The sequence below is a fragment of the Microcaecilia unicolor genome, chromosome 9 (assembly GCF_901765095.1).
Source record: "Microcaecilia unicolor chromosome 9, aMicUni1.1, whole genome shotgun sequence".
Taxonomy (NCBI): domain Eukaryota; kingdom Metazoa; phylum Chordata; class Amphibia; order Gymnophiona; family Siphonopidae; genus Microcaecilia; species Microcaecilia unicolor.
In genome coordinates this window covers 64,749,393-64,768,817 of record NC_044039.1, presented here as the reverse complement: position 1 = coordinate 64,768,817, position 19,425 = coordinate 64,749,393, and the positions used below count along the sequence as shown (strand labels likewise).

Here is a 19,425-nt window from a genome sequence, read left to right as displayed (position 1 = left end):
ACCCAGCCCTGTTTGAGCTTTTCATGTTCTGCAGCCGTCAATTTCGTTTCCTGAAGACACGCAATATCTGCATTGAGGTGTTTTAAATGTGCTAGGATCTTTTTCCTTTTAATGGGAGACGAAATGCCTCCCACATTCCAGGTGACTAATTTACAATGTGTTACCGCATGGGCATGCTAACTCCATAATACTATAACTGGAAAACTCAGCCCCTGGGGCCCAGCCCCTCCCCAGCAGCTGCAAATGTTGCACATTCGTTCTCATTCCATCAATCAGACGCAGACAGCACACACATATTTCATTCTTTTGTATGACCTGAGTGTGAGACCCGACCCTTGTATACCTAGAACCCTCCCTCCCTAGATACTGAATCCCATCAGGACCCCACCTCCCCCCACCCACTACCCTTCTCATGGTGTGAACCCCCTCCCTCTTTCTTTATCCTTAACTTCTCTCCTTCCTGTTGATCTAATACCGCTACGTGGTTCCCCCCCCCCCCCGCTATCCCCACCCCCCCAACCTAAGGAGTTTCCCCCCCCCCCCCCCCCGGCGATCCGGATGAATCCACTCTGGCAGCCCGGTAGGGAAACCCCTTGAGCAGCCGCTAATACAACTATAACTTTTTAACATAACTCTTAATCCACATTTGCATTAACAAGAATAACATAACTTGCATGCTCGCATCATCGCCGCTTTCTTAGGAGGCTGGAAATGAGGCAAAGTCCTTTGCTCCAGCAAGAGTCTTCAGGGTATGTGATCACGGCGGTGCTTCGACTGGTGCAAGCAGTTCAGAGTCTATAAACTGTTGGGCCTCCGGGACAGAGTGGAAAGAACGCCATCGATTTTCATGTTGGATCTTCAAGACAGCCGGGTAGATCAGCATGAATCGTGCTTTCCTGTTTACCAGTGTTGTGCAAAGTGGGTGGAACCGGCATCTTTGCTCTTGTACTCCAGCCGAATAATCTTGAAAAATTTTTATCGGGGCCCCGTCGTATCTTAAAGTGTCCCTTTTCAGTCGAAAGCCCCTCACGATTTCCTCTTTGTGCAGGTAGTTGTGAACTTTAATTATCACCAGTCTGGGTCTTTGTTGCCCTTGTTGCCAGCGGCCAAGCCTATGGGTCCTTTCTATACACAGTTCTCCATAGCTGTCTGACAGGGCCAATTCTTTTTTAAGCCATTGTTCCAACAGGTGCCCCAGTGATTTCTCAGGGATTGCTTCTGGTAGGCCAACAATTCGCAGATTGCATCTCCGTGCTCTGTTCTCCATGTCCTCAATCTTATCTTGCTGTGCCTTAAGTTGCTCCATCATACAGGTGACATCTTGAACATTCTGCGCCCTCGTGTCTTCCACCGCTGAGATTCTACTTTCCGCCTCTCCCACTCGTCTCACTGTGTCTGCCATGGTAGCTTCTAGGCTGCTCATTTGGCGTTCTAGCAGGTCAAATCTTGGGTTAAGTGCGGCACTAACCGCCATGGTGATCTGAGCCAGTTGTTTTTCAGAAAAATCACCAAGCTTTTCAAGCTTCCCTTCTGCCATCTTGGCCCCAGTGGGTGGCGGGGAATTTTTCCCCTTATCGTATTTGGTGCCGCTTCGGGTTGTTCCTGCTGACTTGGGCCTCAAAAATTGCTCCATACAGAGAGTGTTATATCTTCTTGCCAGACTCTGTGCGTCGGGTCTCGTGATGCAGGCACTTTTACCTGGGGGTAGTGCAGTGGTGTGTTGGGTCAGGCTCCCACAGGCTCTCGAGCGCCGTCCGTCAAATTTCCAAGAGGTCTGGGAGCCAGTTCTCCACGGCTACCCAAAATGTGGGCCCAAGCCCCTCCCGAACTCTCTCTCAATTTGCTGGCAAGAGAGAGCCCACTGCCATCAATTTACCAGCAAACCCCTGTGGTAGTGTGCAATAGAGTTATATAGGCTCTGCAATGTAAGTGCCAGAGTCCTATTTGAGCTTGGCAGTTTTAAATCTCTACTGTAGTTTTGATAATGGCACGTTTCTTCTCCACTGGCAGCTGTAGCCTTCCACTGAAAAGTTGAATGAAGCTGCAACGGTAAACACTCCTGGATTATATGTGCTATTAAAGGCAGCGCCTGGTTTCTACTCTGTTGCGGGCATGAATGCTCTTGGCCCCCGATATTGTAGATTTGACACAGGGTCGCCCGGTGTCTCTGGTGTCCCATTCTCTGCTCGTTCGCCGGGGGGGGGGGGGGTGTTAGGGAAAAAAGGAAGCGCAGTCAGTTGTGCTCCCCTGCTCCCGCTACACTGTTGCTCCTCCAGGCTCCCCGATACCAAGCCCCAGGGTTCTTACTCCACTCACTGCTCATCCACGCTGCTGTCTATCAGCCTTCCTTCACGCTGTGCCTCTAGCCGCCATTTTGGATCGGGTCGCGCGCTTCGCTATCGTCAGCTACACCCGCACTGCGGGGCGCGTCGAAAGACCTCCGGAGGTACCCACTTGTTCTGGAGGGCTTTGGGCAACGCCGGGTTGTTGCGGAGGGGGTCCAGAGAGCGGGGGGATGGAGAACCCGCCAGCGGTGTAGCGGAGCTCTTTTAGACCGCGGCCATCTTGCCGCTCGGCTCCACCGGAAGTCCCGCAAATTGGATTTTAATAACTCCAAATAATGTAATATGTACTGACCTCTTTTGTTCTGGGCAAATTTTGCATTTTAATATAACCAAGCAACATGTTTTGTGCAAATTTATAATTTTGCCCATTGTTTTTGTTAATGAATTTTGGTTACCACATTTTTCTGGAAATTATATTGGGACAGATAATATTACTTATAACTTAGAATTTTGCCAACATACCATTAATGGGGCTATTTGTGGACAACATTCTCCTTTATAGGAGCCGTGTTTATTACAGCATTCTATTAATGTTTGCCCTTGGACTATACTCCCTGCTAATTTTAGTATGTTTATTAAAATTAATGCTCAATACATTTTTTTAGCTTCTTATGATTTCAATGTAATCCATTTACATAATCTATCTTATCCTTTTTCTGGTTGTTTTACCAACATCACTCATTTATGGTGGCATGGACAATTATATACTTTTGTACCGGATATGGAGCAACAATTGACCCTATATTGGTATCCACAAGTACTGAATATAGCTGAAATTTCATTAAGTTTACAGCCTTTGAGAGATGTTATACAAAAAAATGAACTTTTACAACAATATTTGCAAAAGTGCAATAAAACTTTGATTCAACACCAGATTGATACAACTCTCACTGGAAATACACTTGTGGACATTTCTTCATGCTTGCAAAAAGCTACCGCCCATAATTGGTGGGATATTTTCTTTGGACATTCACCTTCAGTTACCAAAGCATTAAATTTGCTATTTCATCCTATCTTAATCATACTTTGCATAATCATTATTTTGACTGTATGGAATTGTTATCTTACTCATTATATGCGGAAAATATCTCATAGTTATTCTATTATACCATTATCGTATAAGCAAAACTGAAAAGCAAAGAACCGAATGTGATGGAAAATATTAAAAATTGCTTTTCAGTCTTGCTTTCATCGATAATACATTATTAAAATCCCCTGTCTTTGACCCAAAAGTAACTTTCCTGGTATATCTCAAAGAACAGGCTGGTATAAGATAAGGCACACTCAAGAACAATGTATGAGATAAGGCACCTCTTAAGAACAATGTATGTCCCTGAAGCCAGCTTGTGCAGAAAGGGGGGGGGGGGGGGGTACTCTTGAGGTTTGGTAAATAATTCACCTGGCCAGTGGTTTGTTTTCTTGAACCGAGAGTGTGTGACGGCATCCCCATGCACATTTCTGGATATGTTTTAGCTTAAAAAGGGGGCTTTTTGCAGCAGAGCCTTGGGGCTCATTCTGTGGGTGGACGCATCGTGCAGAAAAGACTTGTTCCTGGTCTGGACGCTTCAGGCTTTCGCTGCAACGGGCCTCCCAGATGAGATAAGGGCCTGAATGATGTAATTCCTGACCAGTGATGATGATGTATGTATATATATATAAATATCTTTCTTATTTTACTTTTCTATAGCTTTCCTTAAGTAATGTACTCGATTAGTGTGTGTATTTCTTAATCATTGTGATGCAGTAACAATAATGACTTATACACTCTCCAATTAAAGTGCAAATAAAGAGTTTCATTTACCCAATACGAATCTAAAAGAATCTGTAGTATTTTATTCTGTGAGCAGTCTGTGGTAATCAAGTGAGCAGGCTGCAATACCGAAGCAATACAGGTGTTGATAATTGTGGGGTTATCCGTGCAGTGCTAGGATGCGAGGATGAGACAGTGTGTTTTTTCTTTGTTGAGTTTTAGTTGAAATGCATTTGCCCAAGAGTCCATTATGTTTAAGCTGATCCTGATTTGATTAGTGATTTCTGTCAGTGTAGATTTGTAAGGAATGTATATAGTGACATCGTCTGCATAGATGAAAGGGTTGAGACCTTGGCTTGATAAGGTCTTGGCTAATGGGGTCATCATTAGGTTGAAGTTGATATTGGTGATCCTTGTAGTACTCCGCAGTCTGCTTTCCATGGTGGTGATATGTTTTGAGTTTGATCTTACTTGATATGTTCTTGTGGTTAGGAAGCCCTTGATCCAGCTAAGTATGTTTCCACCAATCCCGAACTTATCTAGTAATCTTAGTCTTATATTATTGTTTACCATGTCGAATGCACTAGACATGACGAATTGGAGGAGGAGGAAGTTTTTACCTATTGCTATTTCGAGCTTAAATTTGGCTAGGAGAGTGAGTAGTACTGTTTCTGTGCTATCTAGGAGACGAAAACCTGACTGTGATTTGTGTAATATTGAGAATTTGTTTATATAGTCTATAAACTGTTTGGTTACCATGCTTTCCATCAGTTTGACTGACAACGGGATGGATGTTACTGGACGGTAGTTAGAGATTTCATTTGCTTTTTTCATGGTGTCCTATGGTATGGTGAGTAGGACATTGCAATTTTCCTTAGGGAAGATACCTTGCTGCAGCATGTCGTTTAAGTGGGATGTGAGGTCTACTATGAAGCGGTCAGTGGCAGATTTCATTAGGCAGTTGGGGCAGGTATCTAGTTTACAGTGGGTGTTGGAGAAAATGAAGATACATATCTGTAGCAGGTATTCTCCGAGGACAGCAGGCTCAATATTCTTACTTCTGGGTCGTCCTCCGCGATGGCCCCAAAAGACCGGAACGTTTTTAGAAAAAACTAGAAATTTGTAGAATGCTCCGTCGTGCGGGCCCGAGCGGCTTCCCGCCCGCAACACAAGCGTGACCTAACTAGTTTGATAAAAAGCAAAACACTATAAGTAGAACAACTCCAACGGGGAGGAGGGAGGGTTGTAAGAATATTGAGCCTGCTGTCCTCAGAGAATACCTGCTACAGGTATGTATCTTCATTTTCTCCGAGGACAAGCATGCTCAAATTCTTACTTTTGGGGTATCCTAGCCCTCCAGGCTCACTCAAAACAAAGAACATTGGTCAACTGGGTCTCGCAACGGCGAGGACATAACTGAGATTGACCAGAAAAGAAACACAACTAAGTGAGAGTGCAGCCTGGAACAGAAAAAAATGGGCCTAGGAGGGTGGAGTTGGATTCTAAACCCCAAACAGATTCTGCAGCGCCGACTACCCAAACCGACTGTCGCATCGGGTATCCTGCTGAAGGCAGTAGTGAGATGTGAATGTGTGGACTGATGACCACGTTGCAGCCTTGCAAATTTCTTCAATGGAGGCTGACTTTAAGTGAGCCACTGACGCAGCCATGGCTCTAACATTATGAGCCGTGACATGGCCCTCCAAAGTCAGCCCAGTGAAGGAAATGCAATCTGCTAGCCAACTGGAGATTGTGCGTTTTCCGATGGCAACTCCCCTCCCGTTGGGATTAAAAGAAACAAACAGCTGGACGCACTGTCAATAGGGCTTTGTCTGCGCCATGTAAAAGGCCAATGCTCTCTTACAGTCCAAGGTGTGCAACTTGTCCTCACCAGGGTGGGTATGTGGTTGGGGAAAAAATGCTGGCAACAATCGACTGGTTCAGATGGAACTCCGACACCACCTTCGGCAAGAACTTAGGGTGAGTGCAGAGGACTACTCTGTTATGGTGAAATTTAATATAAGGAACATGGACTACTAAGGCTTGGAGCTCACTGACTCTACAAGCTGAAGTAACAGCCACCAAGAAAATGACCTTCCAGGTCAAGTACTTCAGATGGCAGGAATTCAGTGGCTCAAAAGGAGCTTTCACCAGCTGGGTGAGAACGACGTTGAGATCCCATGACAATGGTAGAGGTTTGACTGGGGGCTTTGACAAAAGCAAGGCTCTCATGAAACGAACGACTAAAGGCTGTCCAGGGATAGGCTGACATTCTACACGCTGATAAGCAATAATTGCACTAAGGTGAACCCTTACGGAGTTGGTCTTGAGACCAAGTGCTTCAACTAAACTGGACAGTTGCCTCACCTAGTTCCGTAAGTGAATGCTCGTGTAAAGCTGGTATGTTTGGATCTTGGCAGCAAGCATTCCAGCCTGATACGTTCTCCTCCCAAAAGAATCCAAGGTCCTAGACTCTCTGCCTGGGGGTGCTGAGGCATAGTCTCTAGTACTCTTGGCTCTTCTGAGAGCAGAGTCCACCACCATGGAATCGTAAGGAAGTTGGGCCTTCACCATACAGGCTCTCCATGGACTCTGTACTGGGACCCAGACTTCTTGGGGACCACTGGGTTAGAGAGAGGGCAAGATCAATTCCGCATCGGCACTTCCCTGAGTGTATTGTGCAGGGGGGGGAGGCGTTGCAACCTCTGCAGGTGGGGAAGGATAATCCAGGACCTCGAGCATCTCAGCCCTGGGCTCATCCACAACCTCCATAGGGAATGGAATGTCCTTAGACAATTGCCGTACGAAGGGTGAGAAAGTACGACTCTCAGGTGGAGACATCCTTACTTCAATAGGCGGAGTGGGATCAGAGGAAAGCCTACAGGACTCTTCCTCCGAAAAATACCTGGGGTCTTCCTCTTCTCTCCATGAGCGCTCCTCTTCAGTATCGGACAGAAGCTCCCTCAGAGCAGCCCGAACCCGAGCCTGCCTCGACTTCGAGGATTGACAACCTCGTGGGGGATGTCGAGAAGTCGACCCTTGCCTGGACTCCGGTGAAGCTTTCTCCACCGATGTCGAGGGGGAGTCAATCCGGGTGGCAACTGGCTCCGTTAATGCAAGCGGCACAAAGGGCAGGGACCTCATCACAGGCGATGACCCAGATGCCTCCTCTACAGTCAGTACGGGAGGCGCAAGCACCCCCAACATCAAGGCAGACTGACGAAGCAACCCTTCCAGAAGCCCTGGAAGAAGGGCCCAGAGACGCTCATCGAGAGCTTCCCTCGGAAAAGGCAGTGGGGCCGGTACAGGTGTCGGTGCCAGAATCTGTTGGGGCTCAAGAACCGGTACCAGGCTGCCAGACGACCGATGCATTGGCACCTCTTGAATGGAGGGTGAGCGGTCCTCCCGGCTCCGACGCTTCTCGGGTGCCAATTCCCTTGGCTCCCTGGGGCTCTCGGTACCGTGAGATCGATGACGGTGCTTCTTCGCCTTCGCTCGACGCCCATCATCGACGCTCCTTGGTATCGACGAGGAGGACGTGGAATCCTCACGCCTCCTCAGGGCCGGGACCGACGAAGATCGGTCCTGGGGGGCCTGCATAGCAGTAGGCCCAAGAAGGGTGGAGACAAACTCGATGCCTCGCTGCTCCCAGCTCAATGTGGTCCTTCGGCAGCCATTACCTGGTTTCTCGGTGTTGCTGCTTCCCTTGACGTCAACGCCGCCGACCTCGGTACCGATATCGATGCCGACGTCGAAGGACCGGACCGATCAGAAAAAAGTCGTTTGCACTGAGCCTCTCGACCAACCTGGGTCCTTTTCTTCATTAACTTACACAGCTTACAAGCAGCTGGAAGATGATTGGGCCCAAGACACTAAAGGCACCACGCATGGGGGTCGGTACCCGAGATAGTCAGGTTGCAGCGAGTACAGCGTTTGAAGCCGCTGGGAGTCTTCAATGACATGGGCGGGAAGATAGTGTCCGCAAAATCAAACGGCTCGACTGTGCCAAATAAAAAGGCACAATAAAAGGGCAAAGAAAACGACCAAGCAGCCTAAGGGCGGCCGCAACGGAAAAAGAAAGGAAACTTCGAACGGAAGAAAAACTGAAGAAATAAAGGAAAAAAATAACCTTTTTTTTTAAAGTTTGAAGTAAAAAGAAACAAAAATAGAAAAGGGGCACGTAAAACGCAGACAAAAACACGGTCTCCTGGGGCAAACGAAGGACAGCAGCGCAAAGACAACTCTCCTCAAGCACGGAAGAAAAACTAGTTAGGTCACACTCGCGTCGCGGGAAGGAAGCCACTCGCGCATGCACGGTGCGCTCAGGCCCGCGCGACGGAGCATTCTACAAACTTCTACTTTTTTTTTTTCTAAAAAAAAAAAAAAAAAAGTTCCGGTCTCCTGGGACCGTCGCGGAGGACGACCCACAAGTAAGAATTTGAACCTCTTTGTCCTTGGAGAACCTGCTGATCGCCTGTGCAACTGTATCGGTGGTAAGGAGGGTGAAGCTTAGCCAGGTGCAGTCAGCTAGGCATTATAAGTACATAAGTACTGCCACACTGGGAAAAGACCAAAGGTCCATCAAGCCCAGCACTCTGTCTCTGACAGTGGCCAATCCAGGCCCCAAGAACCTGGCAAAAACCCAAAATTGGTTTTATAGTATGATTTTTTGGTCTGTCTTATTGCGTACTTGTATTTTCTTTGTGATTGTTTCCATGTGTTGAGTGTGTGTTCATCTTTTGTTTTTTTCCATGATGGTCGAGTTTCCCGGTTTGTGTTTTTAGCTTTTTCAGTTCATCGTTGAACCATAGTATCGAGCTATGCTTGCGTGAGGTTCTTGTTCGTAAGGGTGCTATTTCATCTAGTACGCATTTACATCTTTTATCCCATTCCAAGAGGTAGTATATGGCGTCTGTTTGTGCTGTCCATTCATTGTTGTATATCAATTGCCAGAATGTTTTCGTGTCTATATGACCTCTTGTTTTATATGATGTGTGTTCTTGGATTTGGTGTACTCCCTTCTTCCTCCAGTGTAGGGATAGGTTTAGTTTGTAGTAGTCAGTCCAGGGTGTTTCTGGATACTTAATATCTGTTATTATTAAGTAAGTTCTGGTGTGTTGGAAGTTTTTGTGAGATGAGATCAATGTGGGCTGCTTGCATTCGTGACCATTTGAGATCCCATCGATGGAGGAAGTCCTTACACTCTCATGCGTTGGTTGAGTTTGGGTCTTCTAAGTGAAGGTTGATGTCTCCTAGTACATTGGAGTTGGTTACACATGTGTTTGAAATGAAGCCCATGAAGTTAGTCTGGCCTTCGTTCCAATTACCTGGAGGTCTGTAAAACAAGACACAAGTCAAATTATCATGTAGGGTTTTGTTGTGGATTCTAATTGAGGCAATTTCAAGCTGGGGTGTCATGGACTCGGCAGTGGTTTCAGTGGTAAAGTAGAATCGATAGATTAGTGCTATGCCTCCGCCTCTTTTTTCCTTTCTCGTCCAGTGTGTGATTTTGTATCCTTGAGGGCACAGGTCTAGGATTATAGGGTCCTTTTGGTCATGGATCCAGGTTTCAGTGATGAAGAGTAGGTCAAGGTCTTCTGCCATGATCCAGTCTGTTAGTATTGCTGTTTTGTTTACCGCGGATCTGGCATTGATGTAGCCCACTTGGATTGTTTGGAATGGGTCTTTTGCGTTTGGTGTTGTGTGGATTTTTATTAGTTTTCGTTTCTTTGTTAAGGTGGATTTGTTTGGGCCCTTCTTTGCATTTTGCAGTGGTTGTCCGCATGTTGGTGTTCTTCCTTTGTTTAGGTTGTTGTCAGTTTAATGAGGTGTGGTGAATCTGATCAATCTTTGATGGTTGTACAGTATTGGTATAATGTTACTGTCTGCTAGAGGGGTGGTTAGTGTAAAGTGGATTACTGATAAGGAGTAGATTATTAGTAGTTTGAGGGTATTCATTCTGGTTTCTATTCACCGTGGCTAATGACAGGATTGTGTTCTGATGATTGGATGTGTGGTAGTATTTTTGTTCTTTGGAGCGAGTCTGGTGTTCTGGTCTTGTGTGTTATTTCAGCTTGCCTTCCTAGCTGTTGATATCAGTATTGGATCAGGTTTCACTGATAAGTTAATGAGCAGAAGAGATGGGACGGAGTGGAGTCATTCAGAGTCAGGGTCCTCCTTTAATCTGTCTCTTAGTAACTTTATGTTTCCCTCCCTCCAGTGAATCTTCAGGGCTCCTACTTCTGGTTCTGGCTGGAGGTGGAGGGGAGGGGGGGGACTTCAGAACACCTTCATGTAATTAACACAGGGGTGTCACTCATGCAACCTATAGAACTCAGTTGGAAGATTCCAACTTCAAAGCATCTTCAGGGACTTAGCAGGGAGGTGTCATACATGCAACACAATGAACTCAGGTTGGAAGACTCCCTCTCACTCTGATATCCTACTTCAAGGTTTCTGATCAGTTTTGCAGCAGTCACTTTAAGTTAGTTTCAATTATTAAATTAAAAAAAACATTTTATGCATTTAGGATGTTTTATTAATAAATTTATATTTGTATTATTTTTAGCAATACTGGACCACACCCTGAGGTAGCAGATGCAAAACATGCCACATGTTGGTGATATAGTGTCCGAGTCCTGTGATTTGATTGTGGCTCTTTATATTGAAGTAAAGTTTTATATAAATCTAATATATATGAAAGGGAGCAAAAAAGGACCAACGACAACCAGGAGAGCTATAGGCTGAGATGCTCATATGAAAAGAATCACTGTGCTGAGGTCTGATTTTGCTGATTGAGATCACTGATCATTAAGAACGAGAGAATGAAGATTAAGACAATGTTTGCTGGTTATGGATGAATTGTACAATAGTTTCCCGCATATTGAGAATAGACCTTTAATGTAATGCACCTAAGTGTTAAGCAGAACATGTGTAAATTATAGTATTCTATAATTTACATGCTTATTATTTGCATGCTGAGCCCATACTTTGCCCACCTGCAAAGTATGCACCATCAAAACTTGGATTACCAGTAAAAGAGCACCCCAAGAAAGCAGAAACCCTCCTCGTTACAAGAGTCCAAGTCCACCAGATATGAAAAAAGGTACCCCTTTAAGGGCCATAATGCTAACACATGTCAGAAGCAGTGGGAAACTGAGTTTGGCAGGCATATAGTACCATCTTGACAGTACTTTATAAGCATTGAGGACTTCCAGCAAAGGGAGAGAAGATCTTGGGCAGACAGAGCACAGCTGAAAGCAGGTAACCAAGTCCCACAAGATTAATCCTCCAACTCCACTTTCTATTCAGCTAAAGGATCGGTTCACAGCCCTGGAGGTAGAAGAGCTAGAAACATCTAAAAAACAGGAGGAAACAATGACCAAAAATGCCTTTACAGCCGGACAATTAGCCCAAAGAAAACAAAAAGTAGTGGTGGTTGGAGATTCACTTCTAAGGGGTACTGAAGCGCCCATCTGCCGGCCGGATATGTTGTCCAGAGAGGTGTGCTGTCTGCTGGGTGCCAAGATCCGCGATATTGTGGAAAGATTGCCTAGACTCATCAAGCCTACGGACCATGCTCCCATGCTACTCATCCATGTTGGCACAAATGATACAGCTAAGTATCCTACTGAACGTATCGTACGAGACTTCGTGGCTTTGGGTCAGAGGGTGAAGTATCTAGGTGCGCAGGCGGTGTTCTCATCAATCCTCCCTGTCGAAGGTAAAGGTCGAATGAGAGAAGCTCGCATCTTGGAGATAAATGTGTGGCTGCGTGGTTGGTGTCAACGAGAGGGCTTTGGTTTCGTAGACCATGGGATGATTTTCCAAGAGGCACTGAGCGGTGATGTTGTCCATCTGTCAAGGAAGGGAAGGAGTGTCTTCAGCAACAGGCTAGCTAAAGTACTAAAGAGGGCTTTAAACTAAAATTGATGGGGATGTGTATAAAAGGCCACAAAGCCATAATTAACCCCAAGGAAGGTAGGGCATCTAATGCCTCTATAGAAGGGAATAAAAAGAGTAAAATCTGGAGAGCCTTGTATACCAATGCCCGTAGTATGGGAAACAAACTTCTAGAACTTGAGGCTACAATGATGGAAGCGGACTTGGATTTAGTGGCGGTCACAGAGAACCATGACTGGGATGTTGCTATACCTGGCTATAATCTATTCAGGAAGGACAGAGTAGGAAAAAAGGGTGGAGGTGTGGCATTATATGCTAAGAATGATATCTAAGTGGCAGAACTGCAGGACATGTGGGTCAGGGAAGAAGCGCTGTGGGTTAAACTGGAAAGAGGGAAAGGAAAATGTATCTTTATCGGAGTGATATACAGACCTCCCTCACAGTCTGAGAAACTGGACAGGGACTTAATTGAAGACATCCGCAAGATAGCTAGGAAAGGGGAAGTACTACTGATAGGTGGCTTCAATATGCCGGATGTTGACTGGGGTGTCCCGGCTGCGGGGTCGTCTAGAAGCAAAGAGATCTTAAGATTCCCTACAAGAAGAATTGTTCTGGCAGTGGGTGACTGAACCGAAGCGGGAAGGAGCTGTTCTGGACCTGGTGCTTATGAATGGAGAGTACGTTTCTGACATCAAGGTGGCGGACCATTTGGCATCTAGTGATCATCATATGGTATGGTTCAATACTAAACAGAAGAGAGGGCTCACTCGAGATTGAAGGTCCTGGATTTCAAAGGAACTAACTTTGCCGAGATGGAGGAATTTTTCAAGGAACAGTTAGCGGGATGGGAACAGCTGAAGGATGTAGAACAGCAATGGGCGAGACTGAAAGGAGCTATATTAAAGGCGACTAACCTTTATGTTAGAAAAGTACATAAAAGTAAGAGGAAAAGAAGGCCTCTTTGGTACTCGAATGTAGTTGCTGAAAAGATAAGGGAAAGGAGGCTAGCCTTTGCACGTTATAGGACGACTCAGAAAGATGAAGACAGGAGAGACTCAAATAAGCGAAGAGAAGCTGGAAAAGCTATCAGGAAAGTGAAGCGGCAAATGGAGGAAAAGATAGCTAATACAGTAAAATTGGGGGACAAGACCTTTTTCAGATATGTAAGTGACAAGAGGAAGTGCTATAATAGCATTGTGAGGCTCAAAGCTGAGGGAGAGAAATATATGGAAGATAAGGATAAAGCTGAACTGCTTAACGATTATTTTCGCTCTGTGTTCACGAAAGCAAAGGCTAAAGGGGATGGAGGTATGGTAGACCAAGACCCATTTACAGAGGACTGTGTTCGTGAGGGGCTTGTCAAACTAAAAGTAGAGCAATGGAGCCTGATGGGATACACCCGAGGTTGCTTAAGGAACTCGGAGAAGTTCTGTGGGCTCCGCTGACGGACCTCTTCAATGCTTCCTTAGAAACTGGAGAAGGGCAGATGTGGTTCCTTTGCACAAGAGTGGAAGTAAGGAGGAGGTAGGGAATTACAGACCTGTCAGTCTCACCTCGGTGGTGAGTAAGCTAATGGAAACGCTTCTAAAGAGGAGGATTGTGACATTTCTTGAACTACATGGAATGCGGGACCCGAGGCAACATGGCTTCACTAGTGGCAGGTCGTGTCAGACAAATCTGTCTTCTTCGACTGGGTGACCAAACAGTTGGATGTGGGAGGGGCGCTTGATGTGGTATACTTGGATTTCAGCAAAGCCTTTGACACGGTTACGCACAGGCAACTGATAAATAAATTGAGTGCCCTCGGTGTGGGACTAGAGTAACGGATTGAGTAAAAAATTGGTTGAATGGTAGGAGACAGAGGGTGGTGGTAAATGGAGCTTGCACTGAAGAAAAGGATTTGTCAGTGGAGTACCGCAGGGATCGGTCCTAGGGCTGGCTCTTTTTAACATCTTTGTGAGCGATATTGCAGAAAGGCTGTCTGGTAAGGTTTGTCTCTTTGCGGATGATACTAAACTCTGCAACAGGGTGGACACCCTGGAGGTTGTGAATGACATGAGTAAGGACCTAGTGAAGCTAGAGGAATGGACCGATATTTGGCAACTAAGGTTTAATCCCACAAATGCAGGGTCATGCACTTGGGTCGCAAAAATACGAGGGAACGGTACAGTATAGAGGGTATAGTGCTTCAGTGTGCAAAGGAAGAGCGGGACTTGGGGGTGATTGTCTCTGCCGACCTTAAAGCTTTCAAACAGGTAGAAAAAGCGATGGCCAAAGCCAGAAGGATGCTTGTGTGCATAAAGAGAGGCATGACCAGCAGGAAAAAGGAGGTGATAGTCTCTAGTGAGGCCTCATTTGGAGTATTGCGTGCAGTTCTGGAGACCTCATTTACGGAAAGATATAAACAGGATGGAGTCGGTCCAGAGGGCGGCTATGAAATCAGTAAGTGGTCTTGAATGCAAAAATTATAGGGACAGGCTTATGAACCTCAACATATATATGCTGGAAAAGAGGAAGGAGAGAGGAGACATGATAGAGACGTTTAAATATCTCAAGGCATTTATGTACAGGAAGAGAGCCTTTTTCAAATGAAGGAGCGCTCTGGAATGAGGTGGCATATGACAAAGATAAGAGGGAAAAGGCTTAGGAGTAACCTAAGGAAGTATTATTTCACAGAAAGGTTGGTGGAGGCGTGGAATGGCCTCCCGGTGGAGGTGGTGGAGTCGAGGACTGTTGCAGAATTTAAAAAGGCATGGGATAAGCATGTGGGATCGCTTAGGAACAGGAAGAATTAGGGGTTACAGAGGATGGGCAGACTGGATGGGTCACATGGCCTTTATCTGCCATCATGTTTCTATGTTTCTATTCAAAACTACACAGATAGAGGCTTTTTTAGCCTCAAGATACATAGCTTTCCATTAACCCACAATTAATTCATCCCCAAGTCATTTTTCCACTGACTCATAAAAGTATAATTATGGAACTCTGTGTGGTATAAAGTGATAAAGAATAGAAATAAAACCCCTAATCTTCCCCAGCGCTACAGTGGGGGAAATAAGTATTTGATCCCTTGCTGATTTTGTAAGTTTGCCCACTGACAAAGACATGAGCAGCCCATAATTGGAAGGGTAGGTTATTGGTAACAGTGAGAGATAGCACATCACAAATTAAATCCGGAAAATCACATTGTGGAAAGTATATGAATTTATTTGCATTCTGCAGAGGGAAATAAGTATTTAATCCCTCTGGCAAACAAGACCTATACTTGGTGGCAAAACCCTTGTTGGCAAGCACAGCGGTCAGACGTCTTCTGTAGTTGATGATGAGGTTTGCACACATGTCAGGAGGAATTTTGGTCCACTCCTCTTTGCAGATCATCTCTAAATCATTAAGAGTTCTGGGCTGTCGCTTGGCAACTCGCAGCTTCAGCTCCCTCCATAAGTTTTCAATGGGATTAAGGTCTGGTGACTGGCTAGGCCACTCCATGACCCTAATGTGCTTCTTCCTGAGCCACTCCTTTGTTGCCTTGGCTGTATGTTTTGGGTCATTGTCGTGCTGGAAGACCCAGTCACGACCCATTTTTAAGGCCCTGGCGGAGGGAAGGAGGTTGTCACTCAGAATTGTACGGTACATGGCCCCATCCATTCTCCCATTGATGCGGTGAAGTAGTCCTGTGCCCTTAGCAGAGAAACACCCCCAAAACATAACATTTCCACCTCCATGCTTGACAGTGGGGACGGTGTTCTTTGGGTCATAGGCAGCATTTCTCTTCCTCCAAACACGGCGAGTTGAGTTCATGCCAAAGAGCTCAATTTTGTCTCATCTGACCACAGCACCTTCTCCCAATCACTCTCGGCATCATCCAGGTGTTCACTGGCAAACTTCAGACGGGCCGTCACATGTGCCTTCCGGAGCAGGGGGACCTTGCGGGCACTGCAGGATTGCAATCCGTTATGTCGTAATGTGTTACCAATGGTTTTCGTGGTGACAGTGGTCCCAGCTGCCTTGAGATCATTGACAAGTTCCCCCCTTGTAGTTGTAGGCTGATTTCTAACCTTCCTCATGATCAAGGATACCCCACGAGGTGAGATTTTGCGTGGAGCCCCAGATCTTTGTCGATTGACAGTCATTTTGTACTTCTTCCATTTTCTTACTATGGCACCAACAGTTGTCTCCTTCTCGCCCAGCGTCTTACTGATGGTTTTGTAGCCCATTCCAGCCTTGTGCAGGTGTATGATCTTGTCCCTGACATCCTTAGACAGCTCCTTGCTCTTGGCCATTTTGTAGAGGTTAGAGTCTGACTGATTCACTGAGTCTGTGGACAGGTGTCTTTCATACAGGTGACCATTGCCGACAGCTGTCTGTCATGCAGGTAACGAGTTGATTTGGAGCATCTACCTGGTCTGTAGGGGCCAGATCTCTTACTGGTTGGTGGGGGATCAAATACTTATTTCCCTCTGCAGAATGCAAATAAATTCATATACTTTCCACAATGTGATTTTCCGGATTTAATTTGTGATGTGCTATCTCTCACTGTTACCAATAACCTACCCTTCAATTATGGGCTGCTCATGTCTTTGTCAGTGGGCAACTTACAAAATCAGCAAGGGATCAAATACTTATTTCCCCCACTGTACTTATAAGTTCTCAAAGTGCCTATTGTCATCTGAGAACCTTGGGAACTGGATTCAATTCCCACTTCAGTTCTTTGTGACTCTGTGAAATTCACTTAGCCCTCTATTGCCCCTGTACATAATATAATATGTAAACTGCTTTGCTTGTAAGCCCTAATCCCTTTCGCTTTAATTTGAAAATAGGTTAAAAAAAAGTCAGAATTCGGGAATCCATATTGCTCCTGAAGAGCTTCAAACATTAACTCACCCCACATCTAATAGATCTCTACATCAAACTATACTTTCAATGCCCAGTATGCCAAATTATCTCTCCCCGACCCACTTTAAACCCAGACTTGTGTGCTGGAACTGCTGAGATTTTAATATCGTCAGGCCTCAACAAATTTCTACTGAATCTAGAAGCCAGCCCCAAATCTTATTTATAATACCAATGAAAGTAAACTACAATAGTCCAAATTCTATACTGGAATTGTTTTTTCAAGAAAGTAAATGGTCTTCAAGAAATTTAAATTATTTTTCTAGTAGTTTAAATATATCCAATCTGGCAAACGTGTATCCTGAAATCAAGGTGACAAGTATAAACGTTTAAAATAGGTGCGTAGAACAAATTTCAACATACAATCGTGTTGTGGTTATACAGACTGCACCCTCAAAGACAAATAAGCCATGACTGTAGGTATTTTTTCAACTAGATTATCCCACATACCTTTTTAGAAAAGGACTATGGTGCTAGAAGAAATTGAAATATTGTCTAGAAATTAATAACAAACTACAAAAAGTTAATGTTAAGATGTATGTAAATGCTTACAAGAAAAAATCTGGAAAAGTGCACTTCCAAATGCTATTCCGGGATTCGCTGTTTCCTGCAGCCATATTACCAAGATATTGGAGGCCAGAACGAAAAGCTGAAAACATGAGGAAAAGAAAATTAAGCATTATTTTAAAAAAACACACTTCAAAATTAACAAGTTTGATGTCTGATTTTGTCCCGTCAACAGAGCATTCATTAAAAAAGGAAGATAAGTATTAAAAACACAAAAGAGAGTTTTAAAAGTTTGATCAAGACAAAAGAAAGAGGTAACTGATGACTGCATGAATCCAGAATTAATTATATTTAGTGCCAATTAAAACACACTAACAGCAAACCACAATTGATTTAGTGTTTCAAGACATCACTGTGTAATGAAGTGTGTTATCACTACCACTAGGTCTCTCAAATACTAATCAGTCTAATTTTATTTATTTATTTATTGCATTTGTACCCCACATTTTCCCTCCTATTTGCAGGCTCAATGCGGCTTACATAGTACCGTCATAGGTGTTTGCCCAGTCGGTGGATAACAAATACAAAGTTGTATAGTGATCGTATGAGGTATAAGTGGAGGGTCAAAATGGATGAAGACTGCGTGTTGTCCTGTACTTCTGAATGTAGCCATCTGTATGCTTACTGTCACTAGTAGCAATTCAGGGGTCAATATCAGCGGGATTTACCTAGGCAGGACTGGCTCCTACCTGGGTAAGTCTCAATGACTGGTCCATAATCGGATTTTCAAAAGCACTTACCCACAGAGTGCAACTGAAAAACCAAGCAGACCACCTCGCCACTATAAGGGCAATGATACGGCTGTTTGGAGCGATATCTGGGTGGAGCCAGGAGTTACCCAAATAACAGCAATATTCAATCTGCTAACTGGATAATTATCTGGATTAAGTTACAACAAGAAAAATGAACACACAAATACACCCCCAACCACAGACACTCACAAAGATTTTTAATTTCTACATGTAGCTTTCCTAGAAATCAGTCTTGCTTGTGCCTAAATACCCCTGTTCTAGTCATCTTGCTACTTCCAAACTTAGCACAAGCTAACTTACACCTTTCCACAAATGACATTTTGAGAGAGAGAAATCGAATGGGATACATCCCAGGATACTGAGAGAGCTCAGAGAGGTCCTCACGAAACCTCTTAAAGATTTAATAGATCTTTAGAGACAGGAGAGGTTCCGCAAGATTAGAGACGAGCGGATGTGGTCCCTCTTCAGAAAAGTGGAGACAAGAAAGAAGTGGGAAACTACAGACCAGTAAGTCTCACGTCGGTGGTAGGAAAAATAATGGAGTCACTGCTGAAAGAAAGGATAGTTAACTTTCTAGAAGCCAATGGGTTACAGGACCTGAGGCAAAATGGCTTTACCTACAAGAAAATCCTGCCAAATGAATCTTATTGACTTCTTTGACTGGGTCACCAAAGAACTGGACGAAAGATGTGAGCTAGATGTAATCTACTTGGACTTCAGCAAACCTTTTGATACGGTCCCCCACAGAAGACTCATGAGTGAGCTGAAAGGGCTGAACTTAGGAACAAAAGTGGTGAACTGGGTTGCGGAGTCGGATCCAAGATGGCTGCCTGAGTAGACGTGCAGGAAAGAGCTCCAGAAATCTTCTTGAAAGTTTGCCAATCGAGAAACCGCGGCCCTGGAATGGGGAAGCGGAAAGGAAAACTCGGAGTGCCTTCCTCCACAGGCAGGGTTGACTCACTTCTCCTGCGGCAACTGACGCTTGAAGAATCTGGGCTCCGAACGCCGGGAGCCGGAGTGAACGCTTTGGGAGGTCCGGGAGAACAATCTGACCTAAGCGCCGAGGGAGCGTCTTTGAGCCCTCCTCCGATAATAGCTCCTCCAAGACCGGGAAGCAAAACCGCGGGGGAGAGAGCGCAGCAAGCTGAGTCCGGAAGTCGGTCATCTGCAACTGCGAGTGGGGGCCCTACCGCCGCATCGACGCCAGTGAGTTTGTCAT

At 45.1% G+C, this 19,425-nt stretch overlaps 1 protein-coding gene across 2 annotated transcripts in view; it reads right to left on the bottom strand.

Annotated features, from left to right (window-relative positions):
* Positions 1-19,425, bottom strand: part of ATXN10 (ataxin 10) — a 699,884-nt gene that overhangs the window by 464,216 nt on the left and 216,243 nt on the right. For both annotated transcript variants that reach the window (XM_030213944.1, XM_030213945.1), the window contains exon 4: positions 17,440-17,536. In XM_030213944.1, coding sequence (XP_030069804.1) covers positions 17,440-17,536 — 97 coding nt within the window. The remainder of the gene's footprint in view (positions 1-17,439; positions 17,537-19,425) is intronic.